The following is a 17,966-nucleotide window of genomic DNA, read 5'->3' on the forward strand; positions in this document are numbered from 1 at the left end:
ATAATCCCATTTGAAAACTATAGGGTCTTGGGGTTTTGCCAGATAAGTTTTATATTTGCAATACTTCCACTGATTGATAGAGCAGTTGAAGAGAGGATAAGGAAAAGATGAGCTTTTTAACACCTCCTCCTCATTTATAAAAATCTTTGAGTTGAGCAGCTTGATTTATTTATTTATTTATTTTTAAAGATTTAATTTATTTGCTTAAGAGAGAGAGAGCAAAAAAGAGAGCCCGAGAGAGAGCACGAGCAGGAGCAGGAGCAGAGAGAGTGGGGGAAGCTGACTCCCTGCTCAGCAGGGAGCCAGTTGCAGGACCCTGGATCATGTCTTCAGCTGAAGGCAGACACTTCACTGACTGAGTCACTCAGTCTCCCCTCAGTTTGATTTAAAGAAAAAAAACTCAATTTACTCTTGCTGCTTCAGCGTAGAATTATTCCAGCCCTTAAATATAGATGAGGAAAAAAAAGTATTTTTTGTCTTAGCCGGGGAAAAAAAGACAAAAATCAACTTTCTATTTTTTTTTAAGATTTATTTGAGAGAGAGAGAGAATGGGGGTAAGGGCAGAGTGAGAGAATCTTCAAGCAGACTCCCCAGTGAGTGTGGAGCCTGATGTGGGGCTCGATCTCATGACCCTGAGATCATGCCCTGAGCCAAAACCAAGAATCAGATACTTAACCAACTGAGCCACCCAGGTACCCCTAAGTTTCTATTTTTTTTAATCAAAATGATATCTTCTTAAAATTCTAAGAACTTAAGAGTCTTAATTGTTATATATTGATATTTATTTATTATGTAATATTTATATATATTATATATATAAAGTCTCATGTTGGATTTCTTTTAACAATTTGCTATTTATTGTACTTTTTATTTTTTTAATTTTTCTAGTTTTTATTTTTAAAAATTATATGAAAAGTTCTCATTCATAACACATATACATAATTTTCTATAGAACAAAGTATATCTTTACCTGGAATTTAGATAATATTTTTTGAACTTGGTTAAAATGTCTTACTTTTTACAGTGATTATCATCTTCCTCTTACCGATGAGGAAACTGAGAAATAGGGAGGTTTAAGCAAGTTTTCCAAAACCATACCATTGGTAAATTACGGGTCTGATACTAGAACCCTGTATTTATGTGATAATATATTAAGCATTCTTATAAGTCATTTTATCTGGTCCTGTTCTGTAAGCTACTCAAATACTATTATTTCCTTTTTATGTGGCCTAGGACACAGAGTTTATATGGTTTTTTTCTCAGGTTGTATAGCCAATAAGTGGGGTCAATGACCCTACAATCTTCAAGTTTTGGAGTACTGATCCAGTGCTGTGATTGCATATTAAAAATATATTTATTAATATATTATTTATATATGTACATATTAATTAATTAAATATGTATATATATGTAATGTTGAAGTGGTAGAGTTTATAGGAGTAAAGAAGCATCCCTAGAGCCAAGGCAACATCTTCAAAGCAAGAAGGACGAAGAGTATGAAACTGTGGCATGCTTGGAAACACAGTCAAGTGTCTAGAAACCCTCAGTGGGCAGACACGGAATCCACAGCACTTTTTGCCAGTTTTTCACTGAGGAAATGAAATAATAAAAATATGTAACATTTATTAAGCACTTACTACATGCTTTGGCACTGTTTTAAGTGTTTTAACTGCATTAGCCCATTTAATCCCATTTAATCCTCACAACGAGATATTATGTCACACAACAAATAAGTGCAAATTCAGGCATTCTGGTTCATAAGAACGAGCTCCTAACCAGCCTGCTTTAGGGAGAGGAAGCTGGCAGTATGTATAGGCTATACTAAAATGGGCAGTGCCTAGCTAGAAACAGGAGAAGCAGTTTGCTTGTGGGATTAAATATTCAAAATGAGTTTCTAAGACACATAATAGATATCAATGTTTAGCAGCATGCCACATAAAGTCATTGGACAACTCTGTTATGCATTTAGTCAATATTACTCATTAAAGTGTTTGCTAATTTCACCAGCAAAAATGATCAGTTTGATTATGTGCTTTAGTCTCCAGGATTCATAGCTATTTAGAGCTAGAGGAAATTGCAGAGATGTTCTACTGCCTGTGACAGAAAAAGAAATCGAGAAGTCCTCTTCCTTCTATCATGTTTCCCCTCCCAGTTTCACTGACCTTTATTTTATCAACTGGCTAAAATGTACAGAGAATGTAGAACTTGCTGGGCTTTATAAGTTATTACAGGGTACAAAATGGAAAGCATGCGATCGAGTTATTATTATAGGTTTATGGAGCATTATTGAATCACTATGTTAAGTTATTTTGCAGACTAATCACAGATCAATGTCCCATGCATGGGGATGTATCAGTCCAGGTCTTCTGGGAAGCAGATGTGAAGATGGAATTACAATAGCTTTACAGGGGGAGATGCAGGTAGGGGAAACAGGCGGGAAGAGCAGAAGTGGTCAAGCAGCACCTCCGGCTGGGATGTAGGTCAGCTGTCTGTGAAGAGCTGGAGGGAAAGAGAAGCATGGAGAAGGAGGAGCCTCAGACAGCAGTGCAGCTCGGAGGGTCTCACAAGCCCATGGGGAGCCCCAGAATAAAGACTGCTGTTGAGGAGTCCTGCACTGAGCAGGGAGGGCCTGGCTCTGGTCCCCTAGGGTGGTTAGTCATGGAGGGGAGCATGGCCCGTGCATGGAGGCTGCGGTAGGTCCTGAAGGGGCAGCAGCTGGAGGCTGTCTGCCACTGCAGGCTTGGCAGCAGAGAGATCGAAGCAGGCACTCCCATGACTGCCACAGTGGTGTAAACAACAGTTTGCTGGTAGTAAAGAATAAAGTGCTTGAAGCAGTTTATATTACGAGGATGCCATCCTGCTGCACTTGGAGCTCTTTTTTTCAGATGCTGAGGAAACTTCTCATAGCCTATTTGCCATGTCTCTTCATTTGTATCATTTAGCTGTTCCTAAAGCAGCGTTATTTTCCAGAAAACCTTCCAAAAGTTAGATGTTGATGAGGCTGAACATCTGATACTGGCTTCTGGAGAGGAGAGGGTATTCAAATAATCAAACTCTGTCTTCTAAGCTGTTTTGATACATCCCTCATTCATTTGTGCACCCACATTTATTACAAGAGTAATATATGTTAAAATATGAGCATGTGAAAGGGGTTGTTCCAGGAGCGGAGCATATTTTTAGAAGGTCTAGAGATCAGGATGCTTATGGAGTTTGTTAGTAGCTGAGGCTGGGGGTAGAGACAAGGACTAGGATCTTAAGTGGCTTTACCTGCTCTGGTATGGAATTTGCATTTTATCTTAAAAGTGATGGAGAGCCCTGCAAAACTTTTATGCAGGAGAATGACATGGTCAAATTCATGGTTTAGAAGGAATACACTGATGGCCACGTAAATAAAGACCAATTAGGAATTTCTAATTGTAATCCAGAAAAGAAATGAAGACATAAACTAAAACACTCAAAGAGTTTGGTAATTAATTAGATATTGAGTGATCAGAAAAGGGAAAAGACAAGATGACTTCATGTTTATGATCTACATTTTTTTTAAAAGATTTTATTTATTTATTTGACAGAGAGAGATCACAAGTAGATGGAGAGGCAGGCAGAGAGAGAGAGAGAGGGAAGCAGGCTCCCTGCTGAGCAGAGAGCCCGATGCGGGCCTCGATCCCAGGACCCTGAGATCATGACCTGAGCCGAAGGCAGTGGCTTAACCCACTGAGCCACCCAGGCGCCCATGATCTACATTTTTGCTATTCAAAATGTTGACTGGGTCAGCAGCATCAGCATCACTGTGAGCTCACAAGAAAAGTACAGTCTTGGTCCCCATTCTAGACCAACTGGATCAGAAACAACTTTTCCAAAAGATTCCCAAGTGGTTTGAATGAACACTGAAGTTAGAGAAGCATTGGTCTAGCTCAAGGGTCAGTAAGCTTATTCTGTAAAGGGACAGATAATAAATATGTCAGGTTTTGTGTGTATAGTCTCTGTTGTTCCTACTCAACTTGGCTATTGTAGCATAAAAGTGGCCAAAGACAATACACAATTGAATGTGGTTGTGTTCCAAAGCAATTTTACTTATGCACCAAAACTTGAATTTTATATAATTTTTATGTGTCAAGAAATCTTCTTTTAACTTTTTACAAACATTAAAAAAATATATAAAAATAATGTGAACTCCTGGGCTTTACAAAAATTGGTGGCAGGCCAGGTTTGATCCCTGGGCCTTTTTTGCCAACACCTCATCTAGGTGAGTGAGTGAGTAATGGGCCATTCACAAAGGTAGGAAATACAGGGAGAAGAACAATTTGTTGGTGGTATGTGTTGTAAAACACTTAAATAACTCTAGATATTGGAGGCTAAACAAGCTTGATTAGATTGTTTTTATCATTTTGTTCCTGGAACTCTTACCTGTTCTCTATGTGCCTCTGGTAACTTTTGGTTTATCCAGTGAGTTTCTCTGTAGTGAGGATAGACAAAACCAGCCCAGGATATTTCACACGCTAGGCACTCAAGGTGTGTTTGATTGTTGCCATTGAAACAGAATACTTTATCTTATTAATTAGAAATTTCAAGCACATTGTAAGAAATATCTATTTTTTTTTTTTTACACGAAATGAGTTCTGTCTACACTGTCTTAAGCAGTAAGCCATATTTCAGGTAAAACCAGTGTAAATATGGTTTTTCTGTGCAGATGTTAGTTTGGTGTGTTAATGCCTGGCCTTTTCTTATTTTTCTCCTCTACCTCACAGCTTTCTCCATTTCTGGGGAAAACAGCCAAGTAGTGATGATTGCCATTTCAGCGGCGGTGGCGATTATCCTGCTCACGGTCGTCACCTACGTCTTGATTGGGAGGTGAGTTCACCGGCTCTTTTACCACTTTCATTATTGCTTTGCCTGCTCCCCTCAGTGACCACTAAAATCCAAAGGTTGTGGTCCATGAAGTATTTTAACAAATAAGCATGTCTCCACTTAGATCTAGATCTTTTGTCTCCTCCCTTTCTTTTCTTTCTCCATTTTTAGTTTTGATTTTTCTTTCCTCCATTAAATTCCTGCCCCACTCTTCAACACATTCCACTTCTCCTCTCTCTCTTGACCTCACTTGTAGTTTTTACTTTCTTTTTCCAATTATCCTCTCACTCTTCAAATACGCCCCAGATTTCCCTGCCACTTTCTCACCCAGAACACTAGTAACACAGCATAGCGCTAATCACTAACAATGGAGACTTTACCCTTCATTCATTCTAACAGCAGTTGTTTAAAAAAAAAAAAAAAAAAAAAAAAAAAAAAAAAAAAAAACTATAAACACTTTCTAAGGCTATTATAAAAACTAAGCTGAAGGGGTCTGCCCAGTGGGGAATCAGCTCTATGTATCTCCTCATTAGGCAGCTTTCCAGAGTCCCTAGAGAAAGAGGCTTTCTATAAAGGATTTAGAAAATATGAAGTCATTAAACTTTCACTAAAGCATTTAATTGTTTGAGGAAAATGCTTTACTTTTTTGTGCTTTGCACATTCTGCGCATAGATAATTGCTTAAGTATATTTTCTTTCTGTGTTCTCTTCCCTTGACTTAACCTCCAGGTTCTGTGGCTATAACAAGTCAAAACACAATGCAGATGAAAAAAGACTTCATTTCGGGAATGGACATTGTAAGTTCCTAAGCTGTTTTGGTGCTTTGGTTTTTACCATTTCAGTTTTCCCAGTTATTGATTTGTAATTGGATAACTTCCCCACAAAGAGAATGCAAAAGTAGTTCTATGAAAGAATTGAGCAAATTAAATTAATTTTAAATGGAGAAGGAAATTCATGGCTCCTCATTAAGTAATTTTTACATGGTCACATTTCAGCATACTTAAGCTAAAGGGAAGGATAACCTGTGGTTTCTATCCAGATAATGCATAGGATGTGGAGCATGGTCTATAGGCAGCTCTGCGTAGCTGAAAGGCAAAGCGTATCTTCAATTTCCTCATTTCTTGTCCTTTGCTAAAATCTAACTAGGAACCTTTTCCTTTTCCTAACTCCCAAATAAATATAAACAACCTCTGTTTATGTGAAATGCCTTACTCTGTTTTGTCAACCAACCAGGAGAGAGCCTTTAAAATAAACTATATTTTGGAGTTATACGATATCCAACTGGTAGGAAATCCTACACTTTTCCCTCATATTTTAATACCAATCAGTTTAGTGTCTTTTTAATATTTTCTAAAAGAAATACTTTCTTTTAGGAAATGAAGTGTTTATATCTAATAAGAAGACTCCTCCTCCTCCTCTTCTTCTTCTTCTTCTTCTTCTTCTTCTTCTTCTTCTTCTTCTTCTTCTTCTTCTTCTTCTTCTTCTGGCAAAATAAATCATCCCAGGTGTTTTGATTTTCCAAACTATGGCTCACTTTAATGTGGCAATTACTAATCAGTGGACTCAAAGGGAATGTTCTTATGGAAATCAGTATAGATTTATGTGCTCTCAAATAATCTCAATATTACTAATGTGGTCTTGTATGCATTACTCTCTCTGGAGTTTCACCGTTGCCTTGTAAAATTATTGTCAATTCAGCATCATACTTCGTATCAGTCAGTGGCTTTGCATCTAAAAATTATAGCTCTAGTTATAACTCAAGTAAAAGCTTGATTACCTGTAGTTAACATGCAGGGGGCATACAGTGACTTGCAAAAAAAGAAAAAAAAAAAGTCTTCCAAAATGTAAATTGATGTAATGTGAACACCGTGACAGAGTTTACAGAGAACATTTTCTGTTTTCTCCATCTCATTGAAGTCCTTACAGAATAATTCACAAAAGCCAAAGTAGTACCTTCCTAGTAGCCTCACTTCATCATTTCAGATTAGTTAGGTTACCAACTCAGAAGTCGTAAAAGAATGAATGAACAAATTACAGGATACTTGGCTAGCTTTTCATCATCCCCAAAAACACAGAGTCCCAGTCACCATGCATAAATTAGAGCAGTTACATTCCTGTGGATTAAGTTGTTCTTAATTTGGGTTAGATAGTCAATGTAAATATTGTCTTTAGAGCAAAACCATACTTTTTAATATCAGAATTGTAAATCTCATGAATTTGGAACAATGATAAATTTCTGTAACCCAACTGTAAACAGGTTCCTCTATCACTCCAGTCTGTTTTAGCTGTTGGTTTTTCTGGGGGAGTTGGTTGAGACTTTAATTTTCTTCAAATGCACAATATTCTTATGACAGACAAACAAAAAAGAAATTCATTTTATCCTAGCTATAAGGGCATAAGGTAACTTATGTGCATGTCATAAACTTTCTGCGTCTTAATGCTACAGCTGGTTTATTTCAGACCATTTATTTGGTATTACTTTAAAAAGCTCTAGCTATGAACTATTCCCTCCAGCCTTGTTACAAATCCTATAATATTGCTTCAAAAGGAAAGAAATGTGTTTCACCTCCTAAGATCCTGTCCCCTTGCCCTCTCTGGCTAGGTCTTTTTATTTTTTGCTATCCTTAGGGCAACTCATGCTGGTAAAATGGAAATGTAAATTATTGTGTTTGCACAGAACGAGCTGTAAAGTAGTGCAGCTTAACACGTGTGCATGTGTTTATTATCTGGTTTTCTTGACACAGCCCAGCTACTCTGTATGTTGCCCTTAATTATTGGTGTGAAGGGATTATGTGCCTTGTATCCTGCATCACCTGATTCCTGGAACCTCTAGGGTCAGCAGTTAAAAGTCAGCAGCCAAAACTCCCACAGTGAACAGGCTATTTTATTTGGGGATGTGTGTATGTTTATATTTGTATTGTTCCCCAAATTTTGTGTGGATAAAAAAAAGCAATGTATATGATTTTACTTCATTGAAACGAGTTTGATTGATTTTAGTTGGAAACGATATTGAATTTTCAGATTATTTAATAATACATATATTACCCTAGGGCTGCCAGGTATGAGAGGTAACTCTAAGCACACTTTCAAGGCTGTTTAAAACCAATGCTTATTTAAAATGTTTGTGGCTTTGCTCCTGATAGCTCATTTTATTATGGTCTTTGCAAATTCTGATGCTAGTAAATTGCTTCCAACTTCATTTCCTTGAGGTGAGCAAAGTAAAACATTTGTAATTGTTCACAAGAAAAATTTTCATTTTGGGGGAAAAACATGATTTTTACCTTATCTTTAAAAATGTTTCTTTTTCCTTGAAAAGTAATACTTAATTTCCTTACCTTACTAGTTCTTTACCCTACAATCTACTAGCGATAAATCAAAACAGAATGATCCTATAGCCTAGCCAAACTTTGAGGCAAGCCTTCATTAAAATGTAACCAAATTGAATTCATGAAAAGATTCTGACACATTTTATTTCCTGACTTTTTATGTAAGTCTACAGTTACTTTTACTGGTTTCCTTAACCTAAGCAAGAAAAGTATGAGAGCTTTCCTTAATCTGTTTCCTTGTTTTAAGGGTAAAGTGTTTTGATACTGATAATATTGAAATATGTTTAGTGTAATAATAAACTATAGAAGACCACTGTCCTAAAGAGTGGCTCAGCCATCTGTTTTGATAGGAAGCAATAATGTTTTCAATAATGGCAGAAGCTTGCAAACTGATCTGGGAGCTCAAAAGGAATGGACACTTCTGAGCCGAAATTCTGTCTCTAGAAACCTCAATCACATTAATAATTGTGAATGAACATTCTTAACATGAAAATACTTATAACGACAAATAGTCTCTCTCATTTTTTGGACCTTAACCACATAACAGGCACTCATGCCAGGCGCCTGAATAGCAAGTTTTCAAGAGCCTTCTTTCTCTGGCACCTCATTTATTCTTTTTGCTGAGCTGTTCAAAGTAGAAAAGCTTCAAAAGTAACAGTTCTTACCTTCAAAAGCTGTTTTACTCCACAGTTTGCCCAAGCCAGAGCAAAGGACTTGTCGCTTCCCCATTTCTGTGGATGTAACTCCCTAGATATGTCTTCTAGAAATATCGGCACTTGGCCTCAGGATGGAAAGGCGGCACTATGGTGGCGCTCCGGTCAACACAGGCTTGAGGACGAGTGTTAGCCTTTCTTCTCCATTTGCTTCCCAACTCTCCCAAACCCACTCTATAGTCTCAAAATCATCTGAAGACATAGCTGAGGACAACTGATTTTTTACTCCCTAACCACCATTTATTTTTATAACCCATTTTTTTGTATGCTTCTATTTCATTACTCAAAACTTTTATGGATACTTTGCAGGAACATAAATTATTATGTGGTGTAACCATGCCATTTATAAAGATGTCCTATAGGTCAATGAACTAATTCTTTCTCAGCCCACACTATGAAATGCTAGACCTGTTGGGCTAATGTCCATTGAGCTGAAGGCTTTCCAGAATAATTGCGGTCTTCAGTCATTGCACCCATTTCATGCAAAGTCCAAAATGGAGTTGAAGAAGTCTTTGGTCATCACAGAATGTTCAGTTGCATTTGTCATTAAGACTTTCAATAAAAAATTAAATCGGAAAGGGTAACATCTGATTTTGTTACTTTAGTATTAAAAAAATCTTTTGATAATATAGTGTGATAAATGAAAAAAATATATCACTATTTGTCATCCCTGCCCCTTGCTAAAACAATGTTACTAACATTTTTTTACCAATGTTACCAAAATTAAAAGTAAAAATCCATCATATTAGTACATACACAATATTCTTTAATGTTAGAGCATATTTGTGTACTTTAATAGAGCCTATTCTCCCTTTTTAAAAATTTAGTTTTAGGGGGTGCCTGGCTGGCTCAGCTGGTAGAGCCTGTGACTCACAACTCAGGGCAGTGAGTTCAAGCCCCACATTGTGCATACAGCTTACTCAAAAAAGAAAAAATAGTTTTAATTTAGAGAAAATTAGTTTATTGAATATTCCAAATTTTTTCTAATGTGACTTATTTTTCCAAATGATAGAAATCTCATTAATATTAAATCAGATCCAAAATGATTCTCCTGAATCTTCCATCCATGCTATTTTAATTATAGATCATCACAAAAAATTTTGCCTTCGGAATAATTAAATAAATGCATATATGATGAAAGAGGTTTATATATAATAAACTATAAATGTAATTTATCTTTGGAATTTAGCTTCTTAGAACCATTATTAAACTTACAGAGAATCTATATTGTCCTTAACTATGTTGAAAAACTATACAATAAGATTTCAGTTAATTATACATGCGTGTAATAGTACATGCATATAATACTCACATTATATATACATATCCTCACAGGTTTAAGAAGACCTACAATTGCAATGTGAAATTTTGATTGTGAATGTTACTAAAAGGAGAATAGTGTCAGACAAAAACCATGATGTTTTATATTCTTTAATTAATTTGTCTGTAATTATAGCTGCCATTCCACCTTGTGAAATTATTTCACAAACTTTGATTTATTGTCAGATGTGGCCTTGTTATAAATATCTGTTTACGGCACGCTTTGTAGAATCATAAATGTGTAATAGTGTGATGGTGTTCATTCACTCATGCTTCTGGTAATAATTACTGGGTCTACTGAATCCTGAACCATCCTCTCCTTGAGATTCTGCTTTTTGAAAGTTCATTTTCCTTCTAATGCTTTTCTAGAGAAAGTTCATTGTGTTTCCTCTTTTGTTTCATTATGGGAAACTTTGTTTCTTAAGTGGTTCAATACTTAGTCCAACTTCTCTGTCTGCCAATTGCCATGATAACCTGAGAATAAACTAAAGTGGGTGTACTTCTTTGTAATGGGGATTTTTTTCCACTGATAATGTGATTATGAAATTGCATCAGTAAAATTTAAATAAATCTAGCTATAATAATGCCTTTCTTCCTTCCCTTAAACAGTAAAACTTCCAGGTCTCAGGACTTACGTTGACCCACATACATACGAAGACCCTACCCAAGCAGTTCACGAGTTTGCTAAGGAGTTGGATGCCACCAACATATCCATTGACAAAGTTGTTGGAGCAGGTAACCACCAAAATAATCCCACCCCCAACCCTGTGTTAATTACAAGTTTACAACTATGAATAAGAATGCTGTCTGAGATCACTCAAGTTCTGAAGCCTAAGTTATATTGCTATGAAAAGGGACATTTTTCCCCTGATTTCATGATCAAAGGCAGGCAATAAATAAATGAAGGAGCATTTAACGGAATGTAATGATTTCAAAGGTGCCAGACTTACAGACTCACAGACCATGGCCAGCTTTTTATTATTGAATTTCAGAGCCGGCAGCCGCAAGAGCTCAGTCCTCCCCGGGCTGTGCTGATCATGTGTCACAAAGCCTATTTGGCTGAAAAGGGGATAACAGGATGAAAGTGTCTTACTTTAAACAAGCTCATGAGGTGAAAATTTTGATTTTGTAAAAAAGGTAATTTTAGAGTCCTCTTCAGAATTAAAAAAAAGAGACAACACAAAATAAAATAATAAATGACACATTTTATTCAAATTTATTCAAAACTATTTTTGAGTGAACAGTTTAAATGGTTCATTTTAATATTTGCCTGTAACTTTGTATAGTCTTAATTCATTTGCGTTGAAGCTTGCTTTCATATAGACATCTCTTCATTCTAATCATGAATCTAGTCAATCATAGGTCCATTAACAAACACCTATGGATTGTTAATAGCAGATTCATATTTCCAATAAAAATTATACTTATAAAATAACGATATTTTCACAATTACACATTAACATATGGACATATACAAACACGCAGTGTGCAGTTGAATAAAAACTACTACTTAAAAGTAAAAATAAATATTGTACAGTAGTTTCATTCCATCATCTCATTAGTCAATATTGTTTTGAAAACAAATGGAAAGTTGATGTAGGAAATAGAAAGATTGAGAAATTAATTCATTGAATTATACATAACACATTGAATCATGTTTTCAGCAAGTACTATATATATGACTGATGCTTCTTTACACAGATGTGCTTATAATATCTCTGTTTCTCTTTCTGTACATCAAAGCAGTGTTTAGAATTCTAGCGGCGTTTGCTATTCAAACAGGACAGTCTGAGTAATTCATATTATCTAAATAAAACGATAATTTACTAAATCTTTTCCAACTTTATTCATATTTTATTTTCCTAAAACTCACATGAGCAGGTAATATTAAAATATGGAACTAGCAATTGATAAAAGGAGAATAGAGTATGTGCTTCCTTTTCCACAATCTAAGACTTAAGAATATACACACTCATCGTATATCTGTGAATGCAGTTGGAACAAATATATATTGATTACTCTCTTTCATTTGTGCAGTTCTGCTTTGTAAACTTCTCTGTGACATGGGGGCTTTTTGTCGTGCTGGTATTAATGTCCCACAAGAGTGCACTGTTCCCCAGCTTGGAAACCTCAGGGGCATAGGTAGCACAAAGACTTTGCACACTCAACCGATGTGAGGAGGAGAAACCCATTTAGGCTCAGCCAGCGTCCAGAAGACCAGACAAACACATCAGGACCTTGAACTTTGGGACTCTCTGCATTAATAAAATTAAATATGTCAATGTTATTGATAATGCCAGATATCTAGAACAGAGTGGTGGGAGACAACCCACATTAAAAATGGTATCTGATGGGGCACCTGGGTGGCTCAGTGGGTTAAAGCCTCTGCCTTTGGCTCAGGTCATGATCCCAGGGTCCTGGGATGGAGCCCCACATTGGGCTCTCTGCTCCGAGGGGAGCCTGCTTCCTCCTCCCTCTCTCTGCCTGCCTCTTTGCCTACTTGTGATCTCTGTCTGTCAAGTAAATAAATAAAATCTTTAAAAAAATAAAAATGGTATCTGATAAATGAAGAAATGCTACTTATACTAACTCACTTAATAATCCCCGACACTCATTAAAGATCAGAACAAACATCTTATTTCATTTCTCTCTTCAAACATATTTGTAAAAACATAGACATATGCCCCATTTTCAGGTTTTTGTAGCCAATATCCTTATTTGCCACATTCAGGGCAATAATACTGTGCCTGCTTTGTTTGCAAACAAGTATCTCTTCAAGGTCGATTACACTTTTCCTGGAAGATTGCAGTATAATATTGAATCCAGCCAATTCTAGTCTGTTTTGATTTGCCTTTCAAGGGTTTGTCATCACTAAGACAGAATAGTAGATGGAGATTTTGAAAGCTATCAATTTTTCTTAAAATTTTGTTTTGAAAAATGTAAACTATCTACAAAAGTAGATGAAATTGTATAATAATAAAATGGAGAATATAGTATAATAATACCCATTTCCACCACAACTTCAATAACAATGTATTCCTGGCCAGCCTTCTTTCATTTATACACTTACTCATTTCCTATATCCTTTTAAATTTTTAAAAGTAATATTGTTGATAAAAATTTAATAATTATGCTCAACCAATTAGCATTTATCTTCCCATTGCTACAGGACTGAATCTTTCAAAGACAGAACTTTCTCAGTCAATTAAATATGCAGAAAGACTCTACATATGTGAGCTAATTCTCTAATTTTCTGTAGGATATATTATAAAAAGAAATAGGTATAATGGAAACTTTTATTTATACTTTGGCTAATTAGAAGAATTATGCCCATATTGCAAATAACAGAATTAAAATTGAACCACAAATTGACTTACTCAAAGTAGTAATTTTTTTAATATTGGAATTCAGGATGACTCAAATTTCCAGTTTTATTCCTCCATCCAACCATTATTTCAAAAATTAAATACTGAAAATTTCTAAAAGTAGAATATGTTCATTTAATTCCCTATTCTATTAGGCATTCACATGGTATTTAATTTTATTAGTCATTTGGGTAGGCATCGTCTCCATTTCACCAGATGGGGAAACAAGAGCTAAAAATCTGAATGACCTATAGTCACATAGTTATTAATTGAAAACCAAAATTTGAATGTTGTACTTTCCAATTTCAAAGTTCATACTAGACACTAATAATGACAGTAATACCTTCATCTAATATTTGTGTGAGGATTGAGATAATTCTTGCACATTGCTTACCTGACACATCAACATTGTTCCATATATATTTTTATTATGCTTCTCTTGTTAAAATGGTAGAAGGAGAGTGGAATTTGAAGCTAAGGCAGAGTGTCATTCTACTTAAACACAAGTAGATTTTTTTCTTCTATTTTAAATAACATGAGTGTAAGAAATTTTATTTTGAGCAATTTTGCACTGTGTATCTGATATCCTTTATTTCAAAGGACAAATAAAAACTGCTGCACTTACTGGATTTAAAAAATCAAGCAATGACTTCCAAGGATCTTCTTGTAGTTGCGCTTTTACCTAGAAATGATGGGAATGACAGGATCTGGGTTTTTGTTTTTGTTTTTGTTTTTGTTTTTTAATAGGCTCAAAGTTAATTGAATAAGACCATGTAAAATCCAGCCTTGGGTTTGGCTAATCTTTATTAATTTTTCCGACACTGTTGTTTAAGTTAATATAAAGATAACTGAATTAATATTTTATATTTCTAAGTTTAGTAAAATATATTGGTGACCATTTCTGGTATTTGTATGGTGAAACAATCACATTTCAAAATTTGTTTTTTTTTTTTTAATTACCGTTACTGAAACATCCTTTTCTGAATTTTGGAGGTAGATAAACATTTACATATGTTGGCTATCCCATTGAGAAGAAAGAAAGGAACTCTAATTGACCAACTTGAAATTCAAACTCTTCCTCTGATGGTTCCAGTGAGGTACTCTCACAAAATGCTGCCCTTCACTAATACTTGTCCAAGGTGACATTAACCTTGCTACCACCATCATCATCACAACCACCTATTCACACATCAATACAGAATTTGACAGTTTAAAAAGCATTTTTATATTTGTGCTTCAATTTGATCTAACTTTTTAGAGATAGGTAATTTATCCTTCTTAAGGTGGGTCTGAACTCAGAAAAGAAAATAGTGACCAACACATAGATGATACTTACTATGTGTCTTTACATAATATTCATTCCTTTATTTGCGCAAACACCTTATGAGTTAGACACAGTTGGTGTTCCCAAGTTACAGACAGGAGACAAAAGAACAGAGACGTTAAGATGCTTGCTTAAAATGACATGGCTAAGAGGTTACCAAGGCAATTAGACCCTAGAATCCATACTCTGTCCACAGTTCTGTACTGTCTGTCCTGCAATCTGTTGACAAGTGATTTATTGCCTAGAATAAGTGATGATAACATCAAAATTTAAAACATGATGCATTACAGCATATTGGCTTATGATGATGGCAGAACTTAGAGAAAATCAAAGCTTATTGTGGATGATTCTTTATGGTTTACTCAAAATTAATGTTTACACAACGTGAACTGGAGATCTCTGGAAATGTTCTAATAATCCAGTATCAGGAAAGGAATGCTAATTCTTTATATATATATATATATATATATATATATATATATATATATATACACACATATGTATATATATATGTATATGTATATATTTCTGTGTGTACGTGCACGCAAAAGAGAGAGCACATGTGTGTGCACAAGGAGGGGTGCAGAAGGAGAAGCAGCAGACTCCCCATGGGGCAGGGAGCCCAACTCAGGGCTGGATCCCAGAAACCCAAGATCATGACCTGAGCAGAAAGTAGACCATTGAGCCACTCCCTGCAGCCTTTACTCATGCTTACATATTCTAACAATGGTTTACTTTGCATCGCAACTTCTCCCCCCAATACACTCTATAATGACATATTCTACTTTGGATTTCAAAAAGTCAATGAATGTTCTCAAATTCTGCCCCTGATTCTCCCTGTAATCTGAAAGAACACTCTAGCTACAGATACCGCTATCTTCTCTATACTCCCTCAAAGGGAAGAAATGAGATCTATCTTATTTAGTATTATAACTGTGTTTTTCAGTGTGTCTTGTCACACTCTTGCCAATTGATGGGTATTTATTAAAAAATGTATAAGTGACTGCTTTTGGACGTTAAATGAATTTGACCAGTTATAGCATAAGTCATTGTTTTGGAAACAGATTCTAAAAACCACCAGTTTGGAAACTGGATTCCTGAGAAAGGGTCAAATCTGGGGGAGTTTAGAGCTTCCTGGAGAGAAGCAAGCCGCTCCTAGTAATGCAGCTGGTAAATCAATAGGATAACCTGCTGCTTTTGTGGGTTGAACCAATTGTTTGAACAAAATATAGGAAAGAAACATCTCACTTCTTGACAGCTTTTCTCTGGCTGAGCCATGGGACATGGAGCTTGTACAAAAACTCACAGTGAGAAGGTTGGACCAAGAATGCTCTTCCATACCATAGTACCCTAACAATGTAATTAAACCTTTTCAGAAAAATCTCTCATTTGATATTTAAAAAGAAAACACATTTTAAGGTATTGTACAAATCCACATAATATTAGGATTTCCTCTATGAACAAGAAACGTTCTATGGGTGGCACTATTTTGTGGCAATTACCATGGCAAGCAGTGGGTCAGAGAAATGAATGTAAAGAATGTCTGCTCTCAGTAAGCTCAAAATATGATGAAAGAATTATGGGTAAATCTTCTCAATAACAATATATATGAAGTTAGCACCACAACTATTTCTAGGCAGTTTTATATTAGTTGGCTTAGACTATTTAAAAGTCAGCAACACTCCATATTTAGTAAATTCTGGATTAATCATGCATTTAAGACAAGTTTTTTTATTGGAGATATTGAATCAAAGAGAATATTTATAGTGATTCTATAGAAAAGATTATTACCTTTTTTTGATACTAGTATTTTCTTCTTCCTTCCAGAAGCTCAGAGAATTTTACAACTAGTATGTCAGTAATGCGACATGCCAATACTCCAATAAAATGAATTGGTAGCAGATGCTTCTGTTCTCATTTTCAGAGAGTCTGAGTATATCACTAAACTGATTCTCTTAGTAATGACAGAATGGCTGGAAACATAATATCCGTGTTGGTCTGCTGATCAACCTCAGGAAATGGTAGCTATGAGAATAAGGAGTTAAAACCCTATTAGATATAGCGTTCAACTTTCCTCTGGTTCTTTCATATTTTATTATCACAATGTGGTACTTGAAAATGTATGAGGCCACTTACAAGGTCCATTTTCCATAGGGTGTGGATGCCCTGAGGTTTCTTAGGGAGTCTCTGATTACCGTCTTCTGAAACAAGTTGAAAGCCTACAGCATACATCTTGTGGGTCAAAGGTGTAAATATTTTGAATGGGATTATTGAGGGGAAAGAGTTACTCTTTACTGATACCTTTTTATTATATAATTCATTACCTTTTGTTGTGGTTCTGTTCTTCTAACAGGTGAATTTGGAGAAGTGTGCAGTGGTCGCTTAAAGCTTCCTTCAAAAAAAGAGATTTCAGTGGCCATCAAAACCCTGAAGGTGGGCTACACAGAAAAGCAGAGGAGAGACTTCCTGGGAGAAGCAAGCATTATGGGACAGTTTGACCATCCCAACATCATTCGACTAGAGGGAGTTGTTACTAAGAGTAAGTCAAGTCAAAAGACAGACTTTGCCTGTGTTGAGCAGAGGTTATTTAAAACTAAACTCAATCATTAAAGAATTTTGATTTTTGATTTTTTTTAAAAGAGCGAAGATAATTTAAGTAGTTTTATATTGAAAGTGCTATTCTAGATCTTTAAAAATTGGAAAAATATAGGAGCTAAAAAAAATTGGTCTGTATTAAGACATACTGATGAAAAGACAGTTAAGAAGTGAATTGTGGAGAAGTCTCTGTTATGTAGAGTAACAAGAAAAGACAATGACTCAATTTTGACAGGAATTGCTGGGAACTCCCAGCTAGCTGCCTTTTCTTTTACTGTTCACCAGTTTCAGTTAAATTTCTAAATCTTTACTCCCTTGATTTTAGGAAAATTATGGGAGTTTGGGGACTGCTTCTGAGCTATAAAGATTGGGATCACATTAGACCCTAGGCCTTTTCCTGGTTCTCTGTGGATTTCAAATAATTCTAATCTAGAATCCCAGATGGATTTTTGACTGGTCTGGGGAAATTCTGGCTCACT

The 17,966-nt window shown here is 35.6% G+C and overlaps 1 protein-coding gene across 2 annotated transcripts in view; it reads left to right on the forward strand.

Annotated features, from left to right (window-relative positions):
- Positions 1-17,966, forward strand: part of EPHA3 (EPH receptor A3) — a 378,318-nt gene that overhangs the window by 299,490 nt on the left and 60,862 nt on the right. For both annotated transcript variants that reach the window (XM_047722433.1, XM_047722443.1), the window contains exons 8-11: positions 4,746-4,848; positions 5,574-5,641; positions 10,813-10,938; positions 17,246-17,431. In XM_047722433.1, coding sequence (XP_047578389.1) covers positions 4,746-4,848; positions 5,574-5,641; positions 10,813-10,938; positions 17,246-17,431 — 483 coding nt within the window. The remainder of the gene's footprint in view (positions 1-4,745; positions 4,849-5,573; positions 5,642-10,812; positions 10,939-17,245; positions 17,432-17,966) is intronic.

This window comes from Lutra lutra, chromosome 1 (genome assembly GCF_902655055.1).
Source record: "Lutra lutra chromosome 1, mLutLut1.2, whole genome shotgun sequence".
Lineage (NCBI taxonomy): Eukaryota > Metazoa > Chordata > Mammalia > Carnivora > Mustelidae > Lutra > Lutra lutra.